Raw genomic sequence first — 26,335 nt, 5'->3', positions numbered from 1 at the left:
TTTTTTGTACACGTCGCTGTCCGCATCGCGCAAACTACAGATAATTTGAACTGTCACTCATGATGCCGAGTGAGTTTTGATCACAGTGGTGCTGGCATAAGGTAGAGTGGCACAGCAAACGGATGCACACCAGCTAACTTAAGCCGCCGACTATAGTCAGAACAGGACGCAAAGATGGCGTCTGCTGCATACTGACGACAGCTGTGACGTCACGTGAATACCCCCTATAGGGACCTACAAAGGCTCGCATTGGACCTTAGCCGCTCCCACTCCTCTTGGACAACAATCCATAGTACGTCCGGTGAGAGGCCGTGCAGCTGTCGGCCGGTCATAGCGCTCTTCATTACGCCCCAAACATTCTCTATAACATTTAGGTCAGGGGACTGAGCAGGCCATTCCAACACTGCGATGTCGCGGAGCTCAAGAAATGCAGCGACTCTTTTCGATTTGTGTATTGGGGAGTTATCATGCTGCAGAATGAAGTCGCTTTCCGGAAATGGTCCTCCTAGAAGGTACGGATCGTCCAGGATTGAGCAGTAGGCCTCTCCATTGAATCGGCTCTCTAGACGAACCAGGGGTCCCAGGCCTTCGGCGGTCACAGCGCCCCAAACATTCACAGCGGACCGGCCGCTGGCAGCGACTTGCTGCATGTACTCAGGCATATATCTGCAGAATACGAAAAAAAAAACATTTGTTAGCGTTGGTAAAAAAATGCAGGTGCAACCAACAAGCTAGAAGGAACAGAAATATCAATTAATATCTTTTAGGATTGTCTAGCGGTCATTACCGGGCCACCTAACACAATCACAAGAAAAATTGCGAACGAGGCCATTCTTTTATGAATTCACTTGTTTTGAGAGATCATCAAATGTTCCGAGACTAAGGCAAAGCATGATTCCTGCGTATGCCACAGTCTAAATATTGGCTCTCCATCCGCACCTATTTCTTGATGAATGAATGAATGAATGAATGAATGAATGAATGAATGAATGAATGAATGAATGAACTTTATTTCCGTCATCATGGAGCCTCACGGTCGGGGTGGAGCAATTAGGAGGGGGTGCCTCCCAGCCGGCTCTCAGCACTGGAGACCGCGGAGAGAGTATTGTAGTAAGCTGTCTCCGCCTGACGGCTGATGAGCCTTTGCTGATCCGGGTCGTGGCTTCGGATCAGCTCTTCTCAGGTGGCAAGGTCTGGGCTGCTTTGTGATTTAGCCCCAAGTGAGTCCTGACACTCCAAATTATGTGATTTTGCGAACTCATTCTGTGGAAGCTAATGCAGAGCTCAGGCTCCCACTGTCTTCATCGTGTAGTAAGGAGTACGAAAAGAATCTGTTGACCTGAAGCCTCCTCCGGGCCCTGCACTCCTTTGGAGTGAGTGATCTATCCGGAACTGAGAATGTTATCCTATTCAATCTAGGTGTTTCGGTTTTTCTTTATACGTTGTGCGAGAGTCTTTATTCCCACTCAGGGGCACTTCCAGAGCAGCTCGGATGTATAATTCTCGAGCGAGTCTGTGAGCAGCCTAATTCCCCGGAATACTCTCATGAGCAGGAACCCACCCATATTAGGGAGTCCTCTCTGCTTCAGGGGTAATTTGGCGGCTTGACTGGAGACCGCCCCCTTACAAAAGTGTTGAACAGCTGCCTTACTGTCAGACAAGGTGATCTTGGCTTTGGTACTGACCCACGCTAGGGCAATAGCAGCCTCGTTTGCCACTAACAAATTCCTAATATTAATCGATCCTACAGTCACTTTCTCCCCATTCCCATATTTCGTGATGAACAATGTACGCGCCAACTTATAGTATTCGATGTTTATAGATTTAAGCCATAACTGACAAAAACTGAAACTTCAGTTATTATGGTTGCAACGTTCGTCACTAATCAGAGCTGTACTGTTATTTTAGACAATTGCTTTATTTTTATCGAAGTGTAAAATGAAATGTTGCTTAATGTACGCGCTTTGCAAAACTACGGTTGCTAGGCCACTGCAAAAATTATTATTGATACTTGCTAGAACAAGCATATAAACGTTTAAACCTTAATAACAGTAAATACTAGTGCCTAAAATGATCCTTCATTTTAGGATACACTTGCTTAAATGATTACACTCACCGGCAGTTTTCAGGCTGCCAGACTCGCTGACGCTGGTCCCACCTGGTCGTGAAAGCAGATTCATCAGTAAATACGACCTTTCCCCAGTGCTCCTCTGTCCAGTGCTCATGATCTCGGGCAAATGCCAGGCGCTTGTCCTTGTTCTTCGCGCTCACAAGTGGCTTCTGTACAGCTATTCTTGACTTGAGGCCAGCCGCGCGCAGGCGACGCCTCACTGTTGCGTTCGACACACCCGGAAGCCCGACAGTGTTCTTAATTTCAGTCGAACTGGCAGTGGGCTTGTCCACAGCGGCCGCAACTATGTTCATGTCGTCGTCTTCATTGGTGACTTTGGGACGGCCTGTCCGCGGACGATCCGTGATCCTTCGCTCCTTTCGGTATGCCCGAACGATCCGATTCACGGTGGAAAGTGGTCGATTTGTTAGCACTGATATCCTCCTCTGGGAGTATGCTTGTTGGCTTAGCGCTACAATTTGCCATCTTTCGCTCTCCGGGACACGAGACATCGCTTGCTCTCCCTAGCTTCGGCGAAAAATGACGTCCCCCAATACTGTTACACCGCTTTGATTACTGGGGCAGCGTAAGAAATAAGCATGAAAAGAAAAAAGTGACATCATTGCTTTAAAACTGATATCTTGGTGTTTGTCAGCCGATGAACATAAAGAATGTGCAGTGGATCGTGCTTTCACAAGTCATCCGAGAATCATTCACTAGTACAGAGCAGTCGCTTAGCTTGGCACGAATTTGCAGCAGCTTATCAGCCGCGCAAAGCAAGCAAAGCAAAGCTTCCCAGCAAAGCAAGCACGGCGCGCTTCCGTGCTGTAGCAGACGACACGAAGCACCGCCTCCAGTCTGCTGTGCGCATGCGCCACATTGTTTCGATGCGCGACCGCGCCGGATGCGCTGACGCTCCGCGGAGCGCGGGCACGCTTCGCCGTGTTCGCACATATTTTGAAGGACCCTGTACCTACAAATCCAGAAAAGTCCATAACTGATACGGATGACAGGCTCGCTTCTGGCACAAGAGATTTTGAACTTGGGCGAAGGCTTAAACGCTACGCGTCAGGGTTGAGAAGCAAACCGTGCAGCCTGGTTACTGTTGGAAAATGCGGTACCTGCATGGCCTCAGGATGGGCATGTCTACTCGGAAACGAAGCAACGCATTGGGTTCTATTCCAATTTCAAAGGTGCTGCCAAAGGTATCGCAACGGCTTTGACGGCTTCGTACAAAGAAACGTAGAGAAATCGGCGAAGGGGGCTGTAGTGCTGGCGAACTAAAAAGAAATAACTTAAAAGGGCTGCGCGTGTATTGTGCTGCGTGCACGGCGTGCAGAGGTTAGATTTCGGATGCCGAAACCGGAAGCACACCGACTTTTCTGTGCGGTGTTGACAACGTCGTCGCACTCTCGTCGAGAAGAGATCCGAACACTCTTCACCGGATAGGTCAAAGAGCAGAATAAGGGGCGCATACAAATGCCCGGATTATCCGCACGCCCGCCAACTTCACGCACTTGACGCGTTCCCAGCGCTGCCTGTTCTTTCATGCCCCTGCTCGCGCGTTATGGCTGTGTCGTTTCTTTTATTCTCTGTTCGTACTTTGTCCCCCTCTTTATTTTACGACAGCGTAGAGAAAAACAAACCGCAAAGGGGGGCTCCATACTCGTGCGCTCACAGGCGACCGACGGAGCGATCAGGACGTGGAGGAATATTTTAGGAGAGCGCAAAGCGCGAATCAGAATTCTTCCGTCGCGTCGCTCGACGCCTGCGTATTTTTTGTGCGCATTTTTGTTTTGTTTTTTGCCTCCGGAAATCAGGAGCAGCTCTCCTCGCTCGGCTTGTCGCCGCCCCCGCTGCCGGCACCGGCGTCGGTTCCGAGGGAGACGAGAAGCAAACCGAAGCGGCGAAGATGAGCGTAGATTCGGGCGACAGGCGACTCTGAAACATTGTAGGAGGGTGGTGGCGGTTTTTTGTCTTGGCGGTAACAACGCGGCACGGAATAATGAACTGCACACTGCTTTCGTATTTGAAGAAAATAGTTTTGTGACGGCGAATTTCAGCTTCGCATTGCTCGTTACTGCTTCTCTTGATGCTTTGTGCTTCCTTCAATTCAGATCTTACGGGAACGACAGAAAGAAAAAAAGGAGTGGGGAGTCACATTGAATGCGATGCAAACATGCCTAAAAGTGCACTTGTGGCTGCTTCCTCTCTTTACTTTCGTTTTGTTTTGGAAGTAAGAACGCGAAAATGCAGATACAGAACGAATGAAGTAAACCAAGGAGAAAAGAGGAAACTGGTGGAAAAGGCTTAGTTTGCATAATGGGCCTCGATATATGCGCATCGAAGCGAAAAACACGGAGCACTTAAGACGGAGCTTTAGAAATGTGGCAGGATATTTCGTACGAGCAAAGGGAAATTTAAGCGTGACGCAAATTTAAGCTCAATCTCCGCCGGCAATCTCGCGATGCAGAAGAAAGCCCGACACTCAAAATTTTGACGGTTACACTGCGAGCCCACGTCAAGACAAGAAGCGGGGACGAAGTCTTGCTTCTCGTGCATTACCACCAAGCTCAGGAAGACAGCACCCCTATGGCTTTTTTAAGAACCTCCATAAAGGTTTGTTTAGGCTTGCTTTATAGGATATATAACATCCCAAAGTAACTTGAGCGCTAAGGGACGCCGTACTGAACGGGATGGGGAAATGCCGACCACCTATAACGCTACTGTGGGCACTAAGATTGAGCAGTACACGAGTGCCTTGCTTTCTGTCTTCATGCCCAAACGACCACCGCGTGAGGAACTGAACCCGAGCCTTTTAGTTCTGTATTTGAGCGCCCTACCCCGGAGCCACCGACAGTGGTAAGTTTAGTGGGGTAACATATTCGAAAAGAACGTACATTGCGACTCTCTCGTGACTAACGGCTTTCTTTTCTGCAGGTTAAATAACGTCTTCTTTTAGGCTAAAATTCTATCTTTGACCGCGAGAATGTTGGCTTAAAGATAACGCCGATTCTCGCACATTTTTCACTAGCTTGGCGTGATAAGAAAATGATTCCTGTAGCATCCCCGTCACTTGCCTTTAGAATGGCTGATCCATTTTCCACTCACCTGAACTTGCAGACCTCAAATGGTGTTCTCTTTGTTAGAAATGTTGCGGCAATCTCTAGCTTCCTCTTTTGAGGATGTGACGAAAGAACGTTGCATGCTAACGACTGCGGAGGTCCCGAATATCCTTGTTCATGCATACATGCACTATGAAACTCTTTTAATAAAATATCTATCAGTTCTGGCCTCTGTTAACGAAGCAGCGTTAAAAAACCTGTAAAGCAGAAAACTGGGCGTCGGCGTTGTCGGCGGGTTGCATGACAATTAACGAATATGCATCAGACAAGATATGGTAGACGATGGAGCTCATAATTGATTCGGGGTAGGTTTGGTTAACATCCTGAGACTACACCATATGGCCAAGGTTCGTATGGCTTGGTTAAAGTGTGGCTTGATATCAGTTCGGTGATATTGGTTTGGTTTGGTTTGATTTGGTTTAGTTTGGTTTGGTTTGTGGGGTTTAACGTCCCAAAGCGACTAAGGCTATGAGGATAGGATAGGATAGGAAATACGTTAGTTTCTCTTGGAATGTCTTGTGCTAGTAGCAGAAGAGGTCCATCTTCCGTCTTCTCACAGGGTCGGTGCCCCTATTCCAGGGCTCCGCTGAGCTTCGCTGCTCGCTGGGCGTGCTGGATTAAACCTAGTTGGCAATCCAAATCGCCACTGGAGAGCCGGCTCTCCCACTGTTCCGCACTCGGGTCTTTACGAAAGCTATCGTTATTTCTGCATTGCCACGTGATGTGGTATAACGAAGGTTTGCTACCACACTATGGGCAGGTGTCCCGATATTGTGACGGGTAAATTTTGCTTGGGATACTCAGGTTAGGGAATGTTCCTGTCTGCAGTCTTCGCCAGTACACTGCCTCTTGTTGTTTTAGATCCCGATGAGGCGGCGAATAGCGGATCCGTACCCCCTTATAGTAGTTCAGAATGTCTGAGTACGTAGGCTATGAGAGAGAGAGAGAGAGAGAGATATTTTAATGGCAACAGGAGATGTCTGCCTGGTGGCGTAGGCTATGAGAGACGCCGTAGTGGAGGATTCCGGAAATTTCGACCACCAAGGGGTTCTTTAACGTGCACTGACATCGTACAGCACACGGACGCCACTCCGCTTCGCCTCCATCGAGACGCAGCCGCCGAGGCCGGGTTCGAACCCGGGTACTCCGGCACAGTAATCGGGCGTCTTACCACTGCACCACCCCGGCGAGGCAATTGGGTGATATTGTACGTGCTAACGACTGCATACTAATGCACATGTGTGGCATAATGAAGGCAAGGCACAAATTGGCGAATTGCATATGTGATGAAGCGGTTAGCAGAAGGCGCGTACGAGAAAGAGGATCCGCTTAGGGAGCCTTTAATAATCTTGTCAGACCCTCAAAACTGGTACTCTAGTTTTGCGCTAATTTTTTACCTCAGACGTACTCCTTAGCACGCAACCTTAAGGCACCACATTATGTGAAAGACGCTGTGGAAAACACACACACACACACACACACACACACACACACACACACACACACACACACACACACACACACACACACACACACACACACACACACACACACACACACACACACACACACACACACACACACACACACACACACACACACACACACACACACACACACACACACACACACACACACACACACACACACACACACACACACACACACACACACACACACACACACACACACACACACACACACACACACACACACACACACACACACACACACACACACACACACACACACACACACACACACACACACACACACACACACACACACACACACACACACACACACACACACACACACACACACACACACACACACACACACACACACACACACACACACACACACACACACACACACACACACACACACACACACACACACACACACACACACACACACACACACACACACACACACACACACACACACACACACACACACACACACACACACACACACACACACACACACACACACACACACACACACACACACACACACACACACACACACACACACACACACACACACACACACGCACACGCACACGCACACGCACACGCACACGCACACGCACACGCACACGCACACGCACACGCACACGCACACGCACACGCACACGCACACGCACACGCACACACACACGCACACGCACACACACACACACACACACACACACACACACACACACACACACACACACACACACGCGCACGCACACACGCACACGCACGCACACACGCACACGCGTGCGCGCACGTGTACATATATATATATATATATATATATATATATATATATATATATATATATATATATATATATATTAAAAAGCCCTGTTGCAACTAAGCCGTACGAATATCGAATATGCCTGCGTGGCGGCAGCGTTGCTCACTCAGGACCAAAGTACCTGGTCTAGCTGTGCTACCTGCACATAAGACTCAACGCGTGGCCAGTTTTGGCAAACAACGAAAAACTCGCCCTACAAACTAACAAGCTAAAGTAGATTTACACAGCTAACGCTCGATAATCATTCGCTGCCTCAGCATCGGCTGATTTTAATATTCACAACACCGGCACCGGATTTTCAGAAAAATGAGCACCAAGTGCCGCGTAATTACAATGCTGAGAAGCAAACTGTTGCGTCTCTATTCGTTTTCAAAGAACACGTTCTCGACCCTGACACACGTCTTGATCACATAGCTTTGGCGACACAGGCCAGGATAAAACGTTGTCACCAACGGCTCAGAGAGTAACTATTTTGTTACGACCAGTGACGTTGGTGTATTCGGCCCAGATAACAATTGAATGTCGCGAATTAAACGACGATTCTTGTTTTGTGATGCTTGGGCAGCTCTGTCGCGCTTCATTGCAGATTCTTAGCACGTCATGCTGCAACTAAGAAAAGCACCGCTAGTAGCCCAATCACTTCGTGCTCCATATAGTTTTTTTTTTATTTCCTTCTCTAAGTATTAACGCTGAAGGCATCCCATATGTTCGTCTGTACGTGCCTTTTTGTGGTGCCTAAAGAAATAAAGCGCCCTTTCTCACGTGTTGTGTGCACTGCATCCGTTACGCAGGCAGTTGATAATCTCTAAGAAAGATGGCGCCAACTGGTACAGTTTACATAGTTGGCTTTACCTTTTCTTGTTATCGAAATTGCGATACAAATGCTAATTGTTGTTGAATAACTTTAGTTCCAAGTGTACTGAACCTTTGTTATATAAAAATGAATATAGGAGTTATGCTTCGATCTGTGCAGTGCTCTAACTCCTCCTCTGCCGTATGAATAATGGAAGCTTGCGCGCATCCTAGGACACGCATGCACTCCTCCTTATCTCGAATAAACTGAGTCATCCCTAGATGGTGCAGCGGTGTAGTTTCGCCAGCTCCTGCCAGTGCAACCGCGTTCTGAGCATTTATGCGCATTATAGTAAAAAAAAAAAGGAAAAATATCGCTTGAGATGATCACTACTTAGTACAGTTAAACGCGGTATAGCCTCCGTTTTTTCGTCCCTTAGTAGGGGTTATACGCAGGAAGCGAAAGAATGCCCATCCGTCGTCACCTTGCCTCGGCTTCGCGCGGTTATATGCTGACAGCCACAAGCGCCAAAAAGCCTTAGGCATCGCGAGGGCAGGGAACGCAAAGAGAGCCTGGCGAGGACAGGGTCGCTGGATACAGCAATGAAAACATGAGTGAAGCGCAGCTTAGTCACGTGTCTGACTGCATGTCCAACAGCCAAATCGGTAGCTGGCGCGGTGGAACACCCGCTTTCGCCGTTTCATTCGCTCAGCCACTAACCTTAGCCCTATCGGATTTTGTGGGTTTCTCAGCCTGTAGACACAATTCAAGGATAATGAACTGACTTCAAAGCTGTCCGTTTGAAACAACTGCCAATGTCCTGTCTACGTGAAACAAGTGCCAACTTCTTGTCTACGTGCCTGCCTTTGCAGCATACTCGTGCAGCGCGAGAGACGGCGGCGGCGCCCCATGTTCATCATCGGGGATGGCCGGAGGCCACGCCCCCTCTCCTACGTGGCGCAGCAGCGCCCCCTGGCGGAGACGCCGGCGTTGGGTCCTGGGGTCGAGTCCTCTGCTGCCAACGCTGCTGCTGCTCCTCTTCCTCCTGGCGGCTGACGGCGGCCGCGCCTCGGCCGCAACAGCACAGCGGACGAGACATCGGCCACATCGATGGGTCGCAGGTGAGTGTGCTGGCAGAAATAAGGGGGGGGGGGGGGGGAGGGGGGAGAGAAATGAGGGGCATATCTCCCGAGTCCTTCTTGCCATGCGGAATGGGAATGACTGTAACGTTTCGCACTTACGCCAGTAATCGCCAGCGTATTCAGACGGGAACAATAAACGTGAAGTAATATTTGTGACTGACACATCGAAAAACTTAAGAGTGAGAAAAGCTTCACGAGAGAAGTCAAACAGCATGGCGCCTTCCAGCCTCATTACCATGCTGTAGCTTTTATTGCCATAGCGTTACAGCCTAATATCGCCAGAAACCCCCGGAGTCACGGTAGCTAAATTCCTTGATTTTTAATTACTGTGATAACGTCAAAGATCGTGACGTCGTTCCAGCGCCATTTTGAAATGTTCTGATAAATATCTGGGAAACACTTAAGCTCTGTTTTTAAAAGTATGACGTTATAGTGTTAATGGTTCCCGTGTTCGGCTCCTCTTGTACAACTCATTCGCTTGCTAGCACTTTGCTAGTCGATTAATCGATATCCATTTGAGAGTGCAAATTTTAGGCGCCCGTTCCCGGCTTGAGTGTCGCCAGCGCCGGCGTAACCGGTGGGTAACAATCGGTTGGCTCCTTCAGCCACCGTATCACATTTGGCATTGGCCAACCTGGGACTCAATATTCTGGTCGGCCTCCTGCTTTGGTCATCCGGAACACAGGCGTTTCTGGCAATCTTATGAATAACAGCTTCGAGATCCCCAGGCACACCTTAGCGCTACGGTGTGGTACACTCAAAGGCGAATATTAAAGTGCCCATGAAAAGCTATGCCCAAAAACTAGAAAACGCTGAAGAGCACTGTCGTGTAGGTATATTCTCGCATCAGCGAAAACTACGGAAGTAAAATTCACCGGTAAACAATGCGATTGTTGCAGGGATTACGCGTGCGCTGTGTGACTCCCATCGAGTGACTGATATTTGTTCACAAAAGGAATACAAAAGTACCAAAAATAACTCGAGGTTTGGCTAAAACTGAATTTCTTTCATGACGTTCAGTTAGTGGGATTAAGAGATGTACTAGCCAGTTTTCGTCTTCGGTGGTGTTCCTAAGCTTCTCACTAGTTTACGCAATGTCGACGAGCGGCCAATACAACGCCGGGTTTTGCCTATAATCACCGTACTACTACTAGCGCAATCACATTCTACCTTCCTCAGCATTCTTGACCTTCACAGCAAAGTTTATGTGTCCATCAAAAGTTAAGGCAGCCGCATCGTCTTCGATTTCATCAGGAGTTATCTTGATTATTTTTTCTATCTTATAATCCCTCTTCATCATCCCTACTTTTGTGCTGAGATATGGGGTTCCATCGATATACAGATAGTCATTTTGCTTTTCCTTCCATTTATTTTTTCATTCTTTTCTCACAGTGCCATCGAGGTGTCCATAGAGGTGTTATGCGCTTGTGGTGTTCACTTCTGGTCCTTGTCTTTCTGCGCTGTACCCTTTTATTTATCGTGTCCACAGACAAGTGCGGTGAGACGGACACTGCTCTTTCACTTCTGATTGTTCTGATATAACTATACTCTAAGAAACGTATTAAATTACAGGCGTTTTAAGGAACTTTCCACTCTCATATAGAGAATATCTGTTACATACTCTGACATGATCAAGTTCACGACAAAAAACAGTGATTCTCGATTTTCAAGCCGCAACCATGGTTGTAAGGTATACAGCTGCTCATTGATATACCGCCAGTTAAATTTCTTATCGCACGCTATTTTTTACTTGAATGGCAGATGTGATCCAAATGGGAAAGAAAATATTTGGCAACCCGAAACGCTTTTGGAAAAACGATTTCGTCACAATTTTTATACTAAAACTTATAAATGTAGCGCCACATTAAGTTTCTCTAGTGGTGCCCACGCTGTCCAAAATAGACAAGCCGGGTGGGTCCCTGCTGCAGTAATATCTGCTGTGAGAGCTGTCGTCTCACTCTTCGTATCGGTGGATAGCCAACCGCTTTATGTGCGTCATCGAGTGCTGACAACGCGGATAGACAAACTTTTGCGTAATGGGGCTTGTAAGTCTTTAGCCTTAAAAATGTGTTTAATAAAGAACAAAGCGTGTTAATAAAAAATTCAGCTTTATATCATAGCTCCAATGAAACAAAATAAAAATATTTAGACTGGCAGAAAAGTAAAAAAAAAAAATTCTTTAAGAACGTGTGAAATCACAGACTTCAAAAAAAAAATAGCTGAATATAAACTTTCTCACAGGACACCTGTCACAAAATTTGTTTCTGAGCAAAAATATCCTAGACAGTATCTCTCCCATATACTTTAAGGCCAATGTGTAAAGGCTGTCGTTCAGCGGGGATCCCTTAAGGCGCCGGCGGCGTATAAGAAAATCTGCATTAATCGACAATTTAGCACGTCGAGCTTAGCCGATAAAAAGGGCAATAACTGCGACATAAAATGCGTCCACGGAGCAGCAACATGATTCAACCGTGGCTGAGACATGAAAGCATATAAGCACATTTGCATAAATATCACTGAAAATAAAACTCTGGTTGAGGTGGCAATAGAAATCGAGACTCTTAGAGCTTGAGCCAGACACGCTCCTCTTAAACGTAACCGTAAATCCGTGAAGGAAAAAATAACCGTCAGAGCAAAGCGCATTCGAACCTAACTGTTTCTCGAGGAAAGCCAGTTCGGAACCAAATAGCTGTCACAGCTGCCGATTATTCAGCGCACTGCCCCTCTGCCGCCTGCGCGCTTCATGTCGCCGTGTTGATCAAAGTCCATCCATGAGCACTAGATCCAAACACACCGCTATTTCATTTCACTTTTAAGGTGCCTGAAAACTGAGAGACGGTTTAACTAATGTATTTTGCCCAACTCTAAGGTTTTATTGCGAAATTAATACTACGCCAGTCTAACCTCTCGTCGCTGAGTGCCGTGTCCGTTTCCTTGGTCCCCGAGCCGGCGCTGCTCCTAACAGCAGCAGAAGAAGAGGAGGAAGAACAAAAAGGAATAGAAAACGAAGAAAAAGATGAAGAACAATAAAAAGAAAAAGAAGAGGAAAAAGAGAAAGAGAAAGAAAAAGAATAAGAAGAAGAGGAAGCAGAAGAAGAAAAAGATAAAGAAAAACTAAGAAGAAGAAGAGGTAGAAGAAAAAGAAGGAGAAAGAGAAAGAAAACAGAAGAAGACGAAGAAGAAGAACGCTCGGTCACCTCGCTTCATATTCGGTTTGGCAGCGTTGAACCCTTGTAATTTTTTTTAGCCCGCCCCAAATATTAACTTTATGCAATTCAAGAATTTAGTTTACACTAGTCCAAATACTTTTTGATCCAGTACCACAATATGGGCAGTTAAACCTCAAAATTATGCCATCAATTCTTTAAATGAGGATGCACAGTAGAGATTTTGACGCTTTCGCATGATACTAAATTGGTTGCTGGAGTCAAACCACCTTTTACTCTATATCTTTAACGCGTCGCAATACTGTATAAGAAGAAATTTCCTACATACCCATATCTAAAATCACCTGGCTTTACCGTAGAGACCCATCCTATCCCCACACTTCACCAGTGCCACAAATGCCAAAACTCTGGAAGGCATGTGCATGTGTCGAATTTGGGCGACCATTTAAAACATTTTCAACGGCAGCATACCAAACGTTTATAGGGAGTCTACTGCATATAATTTTGATTTTTGTAGTATGGCCACAGCCTCTGCAGCAATATATGTATCTCGGGTCGTCGTTCACATAACATGGTTGCACACGCTGGTCTGAGTGCGTGTGCGATTACAGACTCTCTAAGCAGTAGTAATTAATCCAGTGGCAAAGTGAATGTCAATGAAAGTCGAGTGTCCGCGATCGACGATCTTCAAAAGGGATGATCGACAGGAACGTGTAAAGTTGTTACATTGTACTTTACACACCGAGCTTGTGTGTCCCCAAATGTTTTAGCGGTTGGGGCGATACACACGTTTACATTTTTTACTATAATGCAAGTCTCCACTACGGTTAGGTATCCTTAGCCTACGGCTAGAGAGGTGGAGGTGGCATTGCTGGCACTAGCGCAATTAAAAAATAGAATGAACGTTACGTTGCGAACTATAAGATTGCTATAAGCTTAAGTCCTTGCTTTAAACATCATAATTCGTCGAACTTGCCTTCGTTCTGTACTCTTGTAATTCCTGCTCTCCGGGCCCCACGCGAAGGCGTTTAATGCCTGACGCTTCTCATCCTGCTGCACAAAAAGCCTGGGGCGATGCTTCCTTTATTCACAACCCTGACCTTGTGGTATTTTCGTTCAGCACATCGTAAGTTTCTTACAGAGAGATAGAGACTTTTCCGAATTGCGCCAGTTAACCGGAGGCGTTAATTAGCCGGTATGTTCTTTTGGAACACTTGCACCTTTCCCCAAGTGCGCCTAATAGCTTATGAAAATCGTTGCGGGCGGCTGATGAGTAAAACCGCTCATTAACGATTCGTTCCTGAAGAGACGAAGGAAGCTGTCTTGCGTCCAAGGTTCGGGTCGGATTTGACTCTCGATAGGATGGCCGGTTACTCATGGGGCAGCTAGCAGAAACAAGAAAGAGACACTGAAGCACGCTTCGTCAAAGAATTTCGAAGTTTTGTTCTGTAATCCTGTTAACCGAGCTCGTAATCACTTTTTGCCCGTTCTCGCGTCTTTAAAGGGCACAAGAACGGCTGTCAGTTTTTTGAAGTTTGTGTCGGCAAGACCGTAAGCTTCTCTTATTATTTTATGTGTTGTTATATTTTTGAACAGAGAAAACGAATAAGGCCTCTCTTGCTTTCCAGGTTTTCGTGCTAAAGAAATGCTTTCGCTAAACGGAAATGCAGAGCGCCTTCTCCTGGTGTTTTCTTACCACGCACTCCGTGTCGCAGACATGAGTAAATGGCATGAAATATTTGTTTCCATACTTAGTACGTCTATTGTATTCACATTCCTCTTCCGACACATAATAAAGTATTAGTATATTTGCTCTTTTTATTATATATTTTTATTCGGAAGGGCATTATACGCAGATTGTTGCGGCTATTAATTATTGCGCGTCCACAATACAGACCTTCCCTAGACAAGCTGCTTATAGCGCACGCGACATACATATACAAGTGCAACACCCAATCCATTCGTGTTTCACAATGTAAGGGATATAGTTACCCACGTTACCCAAGTATGTTTGGAAGGAAAGTACTATGTAACAGATCAAGAGAGAAGAATATTATCCTGCAGGTATGTCCGAAGAAAGGAGAAAATCAGAAACCAGATTTAATGTGTCCCCGGTGGCAAGTGAAATGGATGGATATCTGTTTTCTAAATGACCGGAACTACAAAGCGGTATCTGATTTTTTTTCTCGATGTTGCCAACTATAGCTTTGAGTATACCCACTTCATAAGCGCGCATTCGCCGTGTGAAGTCCTACTAAAACCTTTCTTCTTCCAACGGCTGCTCCTTTGCCCCTGCACTCTGCTAGTCGGGAGGAGAAGTATGGTAAGTGCGCAGGATTACCGGGGATGTCTGTCTAGGATTAAACTTACTCGCTTTGCGAGTGCGCTTTTTCCAGCCTCGAGATTAAAGCGCTCACGTCACGCAAGCGCCCACAGGCGTAGTATTCACAAACGAGGCATTAGATTGGGCATTGAATAGATTCTCGGCATTGTGTGTCTTTAGTTCGCCTGTAACACAACTGCTACGGGTGCGTTTACGCGCTCCTGTTATCTTTCTGTCAGGCTCACAGCCCGCTTTGAAGCTAAACGTTAATGCGAATGGAAGCCACTCACTCATACAGAGGAAGAGAGAAAGGGTAATCGCTCAGGTTGCGTCACCGTGCATAAAGCTCCAGTGGGCGCTGGCATCTGCAAAGGCGCAGTTGTTTAGTGCCGCACGAGCACACGTTGAGTGAAGCGCATTCATGCACGCTTGCAAACCACGCTGTCGCAACGAATTCAGAGCAATGGTATGACTTCGTTTTGCGGGCTCTCAAAAAGAGCCTGGCTAGTCGGTCCTGGCAAAAATTCTCGTAATCTTCACAGGGGTGGCACTGATTTTATGCATGCTCGTTTCATGCTCTTTTCAATAAACGAATACTGCTGCGCCACTGTACAAAGTGCGCAAGCGAACGCTTGTGCAGTGCTGGCACTGTGGCATGTGCATCAGCATGAAAATAAAACACAATATAGTCTCATGTGAAGGGATCCATATTTATGGCTGAAAAGACCGCGATTTCTTCTGGAAAACTGTGCTGTTTTATAATATTGATATGGTATCCGTACTGAAATGAAAAGATCCGTACCCATAGCTTTAGACGTATGAATTGGGGCTCCCTGTTAGAGACACAACGTCCTACAATGCCTGCAAAGTCTTTGTTCATCGTTACGCAAGAAACTGTGAAGCAGCCGTAACCATTGCACTTACAACACGTTGGGAGGTTGTTATGCATGCAACGAGCTTTGTCAGCGACTACCGCATAGTGCTTGAGTGGTTAGTTATAACTAAACATGTGGCGTGTCAGGCGGTCTGTTATATCTGAAGACTAACAATGCGACCAAACAAATGCGCCGGAAAATAACGAGCTTGGCTTCGCTGCAACCGAGAAGCCTACGATTTCTTCATTTGCTCAATTCGCAGGATGTTTGTAGAGTTTATGAAGCGGTGTGGTGGTCGCCCGCTACAGCCATATTGCTGGCGAACATGAAAACCGATTCGCTGGCGACGCTTTCGCCACTCGTTACTAAGGCGCGTCTTGGACGCGCAACCGAGGCGAGCGCTCGCGTTTGCGTCACTGCTTTGGCGCGCCGGGTATCTCGCGCCAATCGATCCGCATCGCGATGAATAAACGAGTGGAGAAAAGAGGCGGTCGGCGCGAATGCGTCAGAAGCGAGCTTGCTACACCGTCTTTATGTATGTGCCTACGTGTCCTAAACTTCTTTAAATGGCCCTTCGAAATACCCTTCGTCTCTCGATGTTGGCCATTTCTCTATGAAGATTTTCCAAGCGCTGTCTAGCTGGAGAGCACTAAGGGTGCCTACCTCTACGCAGACAGAGCCCGTGACCATTCGCCAATGATTCATGATTGTCCTAATCTTCTTCCTTCATTTTTTTTTTATTCCTCTAGATGCTGCATTACACTGACAAGTTTTCATACTTGAATATATATGTATATATATATAGCTTGAGCATGCATAGTCTGCAACTCATTTATTTCATTTGACAAACATCATTATGTGCAACGTTATGGTATATGCATTGGCTCATATGTAGAACAACAGTTAGACAACTTTTTTTTTTACACATTAATTGCTCGCCAACAACAGCCCTGGGTGGCACTAAGGTTTTATGCTTTTAATTATGAGGAAGTTTTCACTTTTTATCTACAAGCACTACACTATCACTCACTACTACACGGTGAATCAGATCTTAAATTTGTTTAGGCAACATCATAAATATTTCTTTCACTCAGCACTGTCTTTCTGGGGAGGTCCTACAGTATTTACGGGCCAGCATCATATTTTTGATTATGTTTGCTGGCTGGTTTCTTCTAGAGCGCCGAAAGATTAGTTGCCTTATAATCCGTCTCACTCGAAGTTAGTTAAGAAAGGTTTCGCCACTCTGCCCAAATTATGTTCTCCTGATGTCGTGCTAGTGCAGAATGTAGGAAGGCTTTGACGATCATGTAGGGAGGCTTGGTTCTTCCGGCTTCCCCTTTATGAGCGTAGCGGGCGTGACAGAGACACTAATTCGAAAAAAAAAACATTAAAGACAAAGCGCAACAAAGGTTGGAAAGCAAAGGGAAACAAATGATGATGCTGGACGTGCACAAGATTTCGCGCAACCTGTGAAAGCTGGCAGGGGACTTAAACCTGTCCATTGTAGTTTTCTGCACCATACAACCTGGTAAAACTGTGCCATAGCATCAATAAAAAAAAAATTCAAGAAAATGGATATGACAAAGCAAGTATGCAATTAGTAAAATTTACTGGGTACCATTCACTTGTGGAAAAATGTCAGTCAGGCTGGAAGCTGCGTAAATGATCGTGCACGGTAACATCGCTTCTCTTATCGATAGGGAAGGGTTCTAACTTGCCAAAGCTTTCTAGGCCTCCGAAAAGTGTCGACCCCGAAAGAATGAGAAGAAAATTTGAGGCTGGAGCCACAGTACAACCAAGTGAGAAAGTAATGTAAGCTTACCGCATAAAAAAGAGCGCATGGCTCTATTATCGACTAATCAGTCTGGTTGTAGAGCTGAAGTTTAGCGTTCCTTGATAAGATGCTATGAAAATCTGCCTCGTCATCTAGAAAACACATTTCTGGATGTGCATGCTCGATGTACATCTTTGTTTCTTTACGTATGTTCTGCCTTTGTTTTTATGTATCTGCTATTGGCTCATCTCGTATTCCTGTCTGCACGTGTGTCATTCTCGAAGCTTAAAAATGTCAGGTGACCTACACCAACTAGCCCGACAACATCGTCTACTTAACGCTATATTACCTTCCGGGGATTTATAATCATTTCCAAGCGAAAAATTGAAGGGCCATTTAGCTCCGCTTTTCAGAGTATGACTGAACAGCATTAAAAGCTCCCGCCCGTGATTTCTCAAGCGGGACCTTATTAGCGTGCATGTTACCACTCGCAAGGTCACTAATCCTTTAATTGTTGTCTTTATTACCTAAAGCATAAATTTATTACACGATTGTAATGTACCACGTTAGGCGAAATACCATCAGGCATAGATATAAGATCCCGGGTAAATAAGGAGTACGAAGCTGCCTGCATAACGTAACGGTGCCATGTCTGACTCGAAATGCAAGTGTGCTGGCAGGTTCGACAACGCTCGCTCTCCCATCTGAACTGAGAAGTCCAAGTTGGCAGCTCTTGAAAAGTCGCCCATTTCATTTGGTCGTGTGACTTCACGCAGCAGTCTACTAATGAGTGTCTGGCCATCTCATGCACCAACTGCCACAATCTAAAGGCTTGCTCACAATTTTTTCGCTCCCGATGCCGCCACCGACGACGCCGACAGTAATTGTTCGGCTGACCGCGTCCCTTAACGGCATCGCGTTACAACAGCACGCAATAGCCCTCTTTTATTCTCAATTACACTACAAAACAGATTTTGCAGCAAAGTGACGTCTGAGTAAACACAAAAATGTGCTTGAGAAGCGGCTGGCAGAGCCGTTTCAATTCATGCAGCACCTTTCTCTTTTAGATTTATTTGGATATTTTTAAATCAGCATGACTGACGAAAAGCATGTAATATGTAGCCATGTAACATTCGGTTAGATGTTCGTAAAACAGCAGGGAATATGACAAACTATAGGCGAACAGCTAGTTGGTGAACCTTAATCTCCACCACTCAAACGCCTCTCACATTCTGGTAAACCTCCTATACCTCTTCGCTCGCTTAGTACCTTGCACGACGATGTGTTCAGTCACGTGAGAAGCTGGAAGGAGCAGTCACTACCTTTGGCTGCCTAAACTGTCGATATAGTCAATTAACTTGTGCGTGCATGCAGAACAAACTAAATGCACAGTTTTTACAGACAAAACAGACAACGGTTTAAAAAAAAAACGGTAGATTTTTCTTTCCTCATGCGCGAACATTCAGGCCATAGAACCTGGCACAGCATTGATATCTGAACAACCTTCCATGGGGAAAGGTCTGCTTTGCGCTCTATTCATTGCCGTTTCCATATTCGCTTCTGAACTCTACATAACGGCAGTTACGCGGCCCGCTGTTTCGTCTGTGCATCCAAGTAGGTTTGAACTCGCCAGAAGGGGAACCGGTCAGACTGCTTGATCAGCGAAAGCTCCCACGTGTTGACCTGCCGTGCCGGGTTTCCTCTTAGCGCGAAAGGTAGCTCGTTAGCGAACTGCACTTTGGTGCACCCTGTAGCCATTCCAGGCATGCTCCCTGAATAGCTGACAATAAGATGAGACACTGTTCGGGCGGGGAATAATGAAATAAATGCCATTCATTGCAACTTGTTCCGCTGTAGCCATCGACATCTAGTTTCTTTATTGCTATTGTATAGCATAATTTACATTGCGTGTGATCCATACTCTCCCTGTTTGCGTCGCCAACCCTATAACGAGGTCCCTTTGGTAGGCCCACAAATGGCGCTTGACAACTATAGTGGGCTTAATAATGGCAACCGACAGAGAAAATAATGTGCTACGCTCTTTCAGTTTCCCACTTGTCTCTTCCGGAGTTCTGCTTAATGTACGTCGTTCCTCTCCCTAGCAAAGTGGGAATTACGTGCGTACACGAGTGAGCGACGTGGCAGTGGCAATTTGACCTTACGTGCGACGGAGACACTGCAATCTCGCAGACAAGGTTAAGTAAGGTAGACAGTGTGTCACAGCAACGTTAGACCACCGCTCAGATCCTGACTGACACCAACTCATGTTTTGCCTTTGTGCGCTTGTTTGCACTAGATGATGCTGTCTTTTTCATTCCTCCATATGTTCACAGCAAGGAGACATTGTCTCCTATTATGCTGTACTCGATTTGAACCTACTGACATATGTTAATGTGAACTAGTCTACCATATCTATTGCATATCAGATGTAACCTGTTGCATAGACGACATGTTGGGCTGATGATAGCATGCAGAGAATGCTTCCTTTTTACACCTTATTCTTTAATGAAACATGGAGATAAAACAGCGGATTGAAACATGGGTCTGTAATCAAAGGGTCACGAATTCAGCCTCATCTCCGGAGGTTCCATTGACTAGTTTCCCACAATAGTAAAATGAAGAACTGCGGCGAGCGAGAAGAGAACGGGAGTGTTGGGCAATCAGGTTGGCAAACGGCAAGAAACACGAAGAGGAGGAGTGGAGACCGCACGCGGCGCGTCGGGGCGAGGTAATTCCGGAGCAGCGCGGGGCGTAGTTTCTGCTGCGGTCTATTTGGTTTAACCGACGGTATGGAGAGTATCAGTGGCTTCAGTACTGACGCGAGATATGGCCAAAGCGTTAGCAAGTAAAGCATACAAGGTCATCGTCAGGGGTACGATATTTCGGACTGTGGTACAAATATCGGGGCGAGAAGATTTTGTTGGAGGAGGTAACAGCGATCAGAAGATGGTCACGTCTGGCTTCCGAGGTGTCCGTGACACGGCCAGGCGACATGCGCATGTTCGCAGACTCCTACCGAACGGCATGGATGAGAGATAAAGACGCTAGTGTGTTGTCGGGCAATTGCAATATGGAGAAAGCTAGAGTCTTTGCCACGAGTACTCGGCGGACTAGAGGTTTAAGTGTTTGTCGTTGGCAGGCCGTTGGATAGTCGTATATTATCACAGGTCGCGCTAGAAGCAGTGTTCAGTAGCCTGTTAATAGGATGAGATATACGCCTATGTTTCACTTGCCTTAAACGTCATTTGGTCATGAAACAGTGCTTGTACAAGAGTAAGTTGAAGACGCCGTCGGCGATGTGTTTGAATGTGTAGCCTACTTTTTCGGACTCGGGCATGACTTGATCGACTTTCCGGCGTAGAGACAGTATGTCCTGGATGTAAGCGAGATACGACTCGAAATACGTATGGGCGCAAAAGGCAAGGTCTTTCTTGGCGGTGAGTTGGCGAATAATGTGTGTTGCGAACAGGTCCTGGAACTTCTGCTCACCCGTCTCAAGAAGTCAGGCGAGCTTCGCTGCTATAACACCATACCCGCGCAGTGCCAATCAAATAAAAGATGACATTCGCGAGCAACAGCATTGGATCCTACTTGTAGAGGTTGCTGACGCGTTCGTATAGGGGCAGCCAGTCGTCCACATCAACGTCTTCGGTGCCACAGAATGTTCACAGTTGCGTGGGTGGGTCATGACGATAGCTGGTGCAGCGGCCGTAGAAGGGGTGGCGTCTGCAGACGTTGCAATGATACCTACGTTGTGGCCGCTGCGGAGGTTCAGCTTGTAGCACGGGACCGAATTGTCACGTCCACCAAAAGATTTCACGGGGAGGAATCACAAATGGCAAGTATTCTTCCGCTAAACTAGTGTTGATTGCAGCTGAAATCGGAGCACCTCAACTTCATCGTCGTCAGTCTCTCTGCGACGCGTATTGCCGTTCCCCGAAAACTGCAGCAACTGAAGTGCCGGGTGCGTCACTCAAAAAGGAAACACAACCTTACGTTTTTTTTATTTTTTTATTTTTTTTTAGCATGAAGCGCGGAAACTTAAATGCAACAATAATAAAAGAGTTGTATGGACTAAAATTACTTACTGTTAAGAGCGTAATACATAGGCGGCGTCCGTCGCGCCATCTTTTCGACGTTGAATAAATTGTCTTGAAAAATCGCCGCGGCTTTAAATCCGTAAAAAATAAAGCATCTTAAAAGGCGATTGTCGTTGAGAGCAGTCTCTGAACGCAACCTAATGGTAACATACACTCATTGAAAACCGAAATTAATTACGTTGAAGGTAATTGTATAATGTAACCGTTGTCATACCGTCACTTCCTGGCTGCATTCGCGATTGGTTTCGCTGCTGTTATAACAAAAAACATGGTATTCCGCAACCTAAAGAGGAACATACCCCAGTAAATATGGTGGTAATTTATTTGAGTGTTGTGAACACAAAATAAAAAAATTATACCTACAGGAATCAAACTGTCTTACAATCAGGTACCGTCTTTGCCATAAGTATCCAGGCTGCGTGTTCCGCTTCTCAGACATGTAGTAGAGAATTCGTACTACTTTTGAAGCTGTAAATCTGTGCAAAGTAAAGGCGAGCTCCTGTCTTCACTTATTAACAAGTTTTGACACTCTGCAAATTTGTTACTTCAAAATACAAGCGACAAGCAGAACTTGCAGCCTGGTTACTTTTGGCAAAGACGGTACGTGGTGTTAATCCATTGCGCCACAGAAGCGACGGGTAGTGTGGTCTTTAAATGCGTTATTCGTTTTCATTCAACGTACTAAAGATGGCGCGACGGATGCAACCGGCATGATGAGAGAATTATTGCAAACTATTTTATTGTGCATGGATTTTAGTTTATGCACTGCAATATATACTTAAAAAAAAAGCATAAAGCTTTATTGAATTCCTATTTGTTGTGTTTTAATTTTTAGTGACGCCACCCGGCACTTCCGTTGCTGAAGTTTTCAGAGAATGGCAATAGGCCTCTACTACAATTTTCACCGTCCTCTGCCTCACGCCTAGCGCGTACCACTAAATTTCACAATTGGTGTGTATTTATCAACATTTGAGTTCCAAACGCTCATGAACCTTGTGCATTTATCATTTAAAATGGTGCTTGTGTAAAGACGACGAAGTTATTGTTGTTTGCGTATACTGTAAAACTAATCTAACTAATCTGATTAATAAAACGTATTGATCTGCATGCTGTTGCTTCAAGCCTGCTTCGGTGTTCTTTTAAAATGATGGGTGTACCTTACCTGGTGTAATTGTTTTTCATTAAATTCTCTTTTTCTCAGCTTGAAAACAGCTGTAAGAAAGAACGTAAAAAAGTTGCAGCGCAGGCGACAAAGATTAGCTTAATGCTTTTGAAGGTAACCGTGCTTTTGGAAATATCATGCGCAGTGTCAACGTGCTTGGCTGATGGGTATCTCGGCATTCCCATGCAGAGTGACCCATCCTCGAGAAGCCATACAGACAGAGGCGTTCAGAAGCGTGCATGCGTCAGGGCTGTAATCAGCTCTAAGGAATTTTTTTCTGTGCCGCGAGAAGAAGCTACCGGATATCCAGCATGTATAGTCTTGAATGAGTGAAACATTTAGAACCATGCGGAAAGTCACAGATATCGAGCAGTCCAGGAAGAATTCACGCATAGGCTCAAAATCCTAGACGTTCAAGTTGCAAATTTGCATTGTGTCATGGAAAACTCAGAAAGACTGATATCAGTTTCTTGAATATAGGACAATAACGACACATAAAAGTGCAGCCAACTGTTTGCATCACAGGCGAAGCATGCATTATTGAAGAGCGAAGCTATGAGCGCTATCAATATTACGCCCTACTAAGATGTTCCAAAAGGATGCATGGTGCTGAGGTTCGGTGAATCATGTAATGAAACGTCTTCCAGAAAGTTGCAATCGTCTCCATATCGTTTAGAAACTAAACTACGCATCAGCGCACACCAGGGCCTTGAGGTAAGAAGGCTTTCCGCCTGGACACGTTTCCTATGCTTCTCACATATTAAGGGTGCGTCACATGCTTAGAATGTATATTTGATCAAGTATGATTTTTCTTCAATCTTCTTTTCTCGCACTGGAAAGAATCTTGACAGTACAAAGATGAATTTTGAAGCATTTTTTGTCCAAGCTTAGGCTTGCATAAAACTAAGTTAAAAATTAAAATTGGGCCTACTTATGCTGGAACTTTAGAACAAACCATGTTTTGAGGATTTTGAAAAAATAATGTTTAGGGAGAAAGTTTTTTCCGCCTTTAGCTAACGCTACCTCTGTACAATTCCCTCAATAGTGAGCATGAGCAAGTCATATAAAACTGAGGGAGGTTCACCGTGCCAGAATTTATAGCACGAAGCGTGCCGCCCAAGCTTCTCCTGTAGGTTTCTTCACATGAGAAACACGAGAACAAACTATCAAGCTGTACCATTACTCGCTGCATTTGGAGTTCGGCTCCTTTTTCAGGTGAGGGCATACCTACAAAATTTCTTGGAGCGCCTAAACATTCATTTTTCAAAGACCATAACTATTTGTTTCGAACTTTTTGAAATGTTTGTAACGGGCTCTTCAAGTCTCCTTTAAGGGAAACCTATTCGAGATCAGAAACGAACAAGTCACAGGCCGTCTGATGATTACCTAATATAATTAGGTGCCAAAGAGGACGGGCAACGCACAGCCCATTTTTATTAGCACGGATTTACCTACAGCCCAGTAAATTCCCGGTTTAACTCCAAAGCATTTTATGTGTATGCCTTTCTCGCATTTTGAAGAGTAGACACACTTAGCACAGCGCACACGGCTACCGCATACCGCGTACGTCGTAGCTTATGTCTTCTGTGCGCAAGCGCAGATACATTGGGGGCGTCAGATGGCGCCACTAGTCAACCGCCTGAAAGGAACAGCCGCCCGGTCAGCATTATTTGATGCTTGCGTAGTAGTGGTGCGCTTTGCATGATAAGCGAATGTAGTAAGCGCTGCGGTAAAAGAAGAAATAAGGTATCTCGGCGGCATCCGGCGTTAGGCGCACAAAGTGTTTTCAGCTCGCTTCAGCCCATCAAAACCTCTGCTGCTCATTTTTGTCCTCCTCCCTTCTTACCTTTAGAGTTGAACATCATAATACAGGTTCCTCAGGCCCACCTCAAAATCCTTTCTCACATTTGAAAGCGTGTCCGAGCGTGCCTCCTAATAATTAAGGAACTAAGAAAATAATTGCTGTTATCTGTAAAGAAGAAGACAGTAAAGCTGTCGGATTACGGAGACATGAAGTCCCTCTTCCAATGCGAATAGAAAAAAAAAAAATCGAGAATCTTTGGGCCGCCTACGTGTACGAAGGCGAGATCTCGCTCGCCCAGTGCCGTCCGATTCCACGCTTCCTCCGGTGATGCACGCCACCACGTGACCGGCAGCGCGATTCCCTCTGTGGCGGCCGCTCATAGAGGCGCATTCAGCAGCCCTGCTTCTCTCATCTTTCTGCTTCTCTAACAATGCCCTCTCTACTCTTCCTCTTCTGAAAACTCCTGCTGCGCCAGGTCACGTAGTGTAATGAAGGGATTGCGACATGCAATTGAAGACACTTAGGTCGCTTTCCATCCCTAATCACTTAAATAGACTAGAAGACGCATGTCAGGTAAGGAGCAAAATTCTATGGCACCATTCGAAAACTGCCCAAACAGTCACTGCGTCGCAGTTTTTATAGGAAAGAGGGCGAATCTGGCATCGCATGGAGATCCGTTAGTGGTGTAGCAGCAAATGGCGCGCCATAATCTTCAAGGTGGAAAGGGCTCAGCCACTGGAGTGTATGTAATGCATGCTGTTGTGCCACTCGCCGCTTCGGAGGCTTTGCGACGACTGGCATTGCATTTATTATGTCAGCTGTGACGTCAGCGAGCCACGACGGATTGGAGCGAACAGCGAAGCTCGACGGAGCATCCACTACACAGTTTCGAAGCAGAGCCTCTGGGCTCTGAACTTTTGACAAAGACTGTACCTGACCAGCGCGCTTACCTTTCCCTCGGTATCCATCATTAATTTGGTATATGCGGCCAAACGAACTATTATTAGCGCACTCTCGGTAAATGAAACATGCCACCACGGAAGCAGAGCTTCGGGAAAAACGAGAACTGACAGCGCGTTGACTCAGAACAACAGTGTTATGCTGAAATAGAGTTCTCCCGCGAGGCCCCCTTCCAGTTTCATACTTTCCCTATTCGCTTTCTTCAACGAAGAAAAGATTCGCGCTCGGTTGTACATTTTTGCTGAAAGTACCGAGATAAATAAAAAACAAACACGATCAACCAGTTGACAAAAATTGGCGGACACTTGACTCGGTCTGTTGTCAGAGCGCTCACGTGCTGTGGGGCGTTACGCGAAGCTTCTGAGAAGGCCACTTGTCGCATTCCGAGGCGCATAGCTGTCACTCCGAATAGCCGCACTAATGCACTCGTGTTCTGACAGGAGCTGTAGGACTGGCTATTTTGCTTAGCCGAAAAACGTGAAAGCAGCTTTTTACCGCCAGAGACATTTTTGACTGCAGTCGAGGACTCGTGTGGACCTTTTGTTTCTGGCGCTTCCACTTGAGTACTATGGCGACTCCCGCATCGTCCACGGAGCATAGGCTTTTGTGCTTTGAGGCCTGAATGGTTGTTTTATAGGTATTTGCATATAAAGAGAAGAAAACCCGTTTTATTAATATTACTAAATCTGT

The 26,335-nt window shown here is 46.0% G+C and overlaps 1 protein-coding gene across 1 annotated transcript in view; it reads left to right on the top strand.

Annotated features, from left to right (window-relative positions):
• The window catches only part of LOC146186004 (thrombospondin type-1 domain-containing protein 7A-like), a 330,413-nt gene that overhangs the window by 37,192 nt on the left and 266,886 nt on the right, over nt 1-26,335 (top strand). Inside the window, exon 2 of the mRNA XM_084606943.1 lies at nt 9,211-9,459. Within this exon, the coding sequence (XP_084463069.1) occupies nt 9,211-9,459 (249 nt within the window). The remainder of the gene's footprint in view (nt 1-9,210; nt 9,460-26,335) is intronic.

The sequence above is a fragment of the Amblyomma maculatum genome, chromosome 6 (assembly GCF_055883805.1).
Source record: "Amblyomma maculatum isolate TAMU_Amacu chromosome 6, ASM5588380v1, whole genome shotgun sequence".
In the NCBI taxonomy this organism is placed as follows: domain Eukaryota; kingdom Metazoa; phylum Arthropoda; class Arachnida; order Ixodida; family Ixodidae; genus Amblyomma; species Amblyomma maculatum.
Note: the sequence above shows the minus strand (reverse complement) of the source record. Positions and strands in the feature narration are given on the sequence as shown.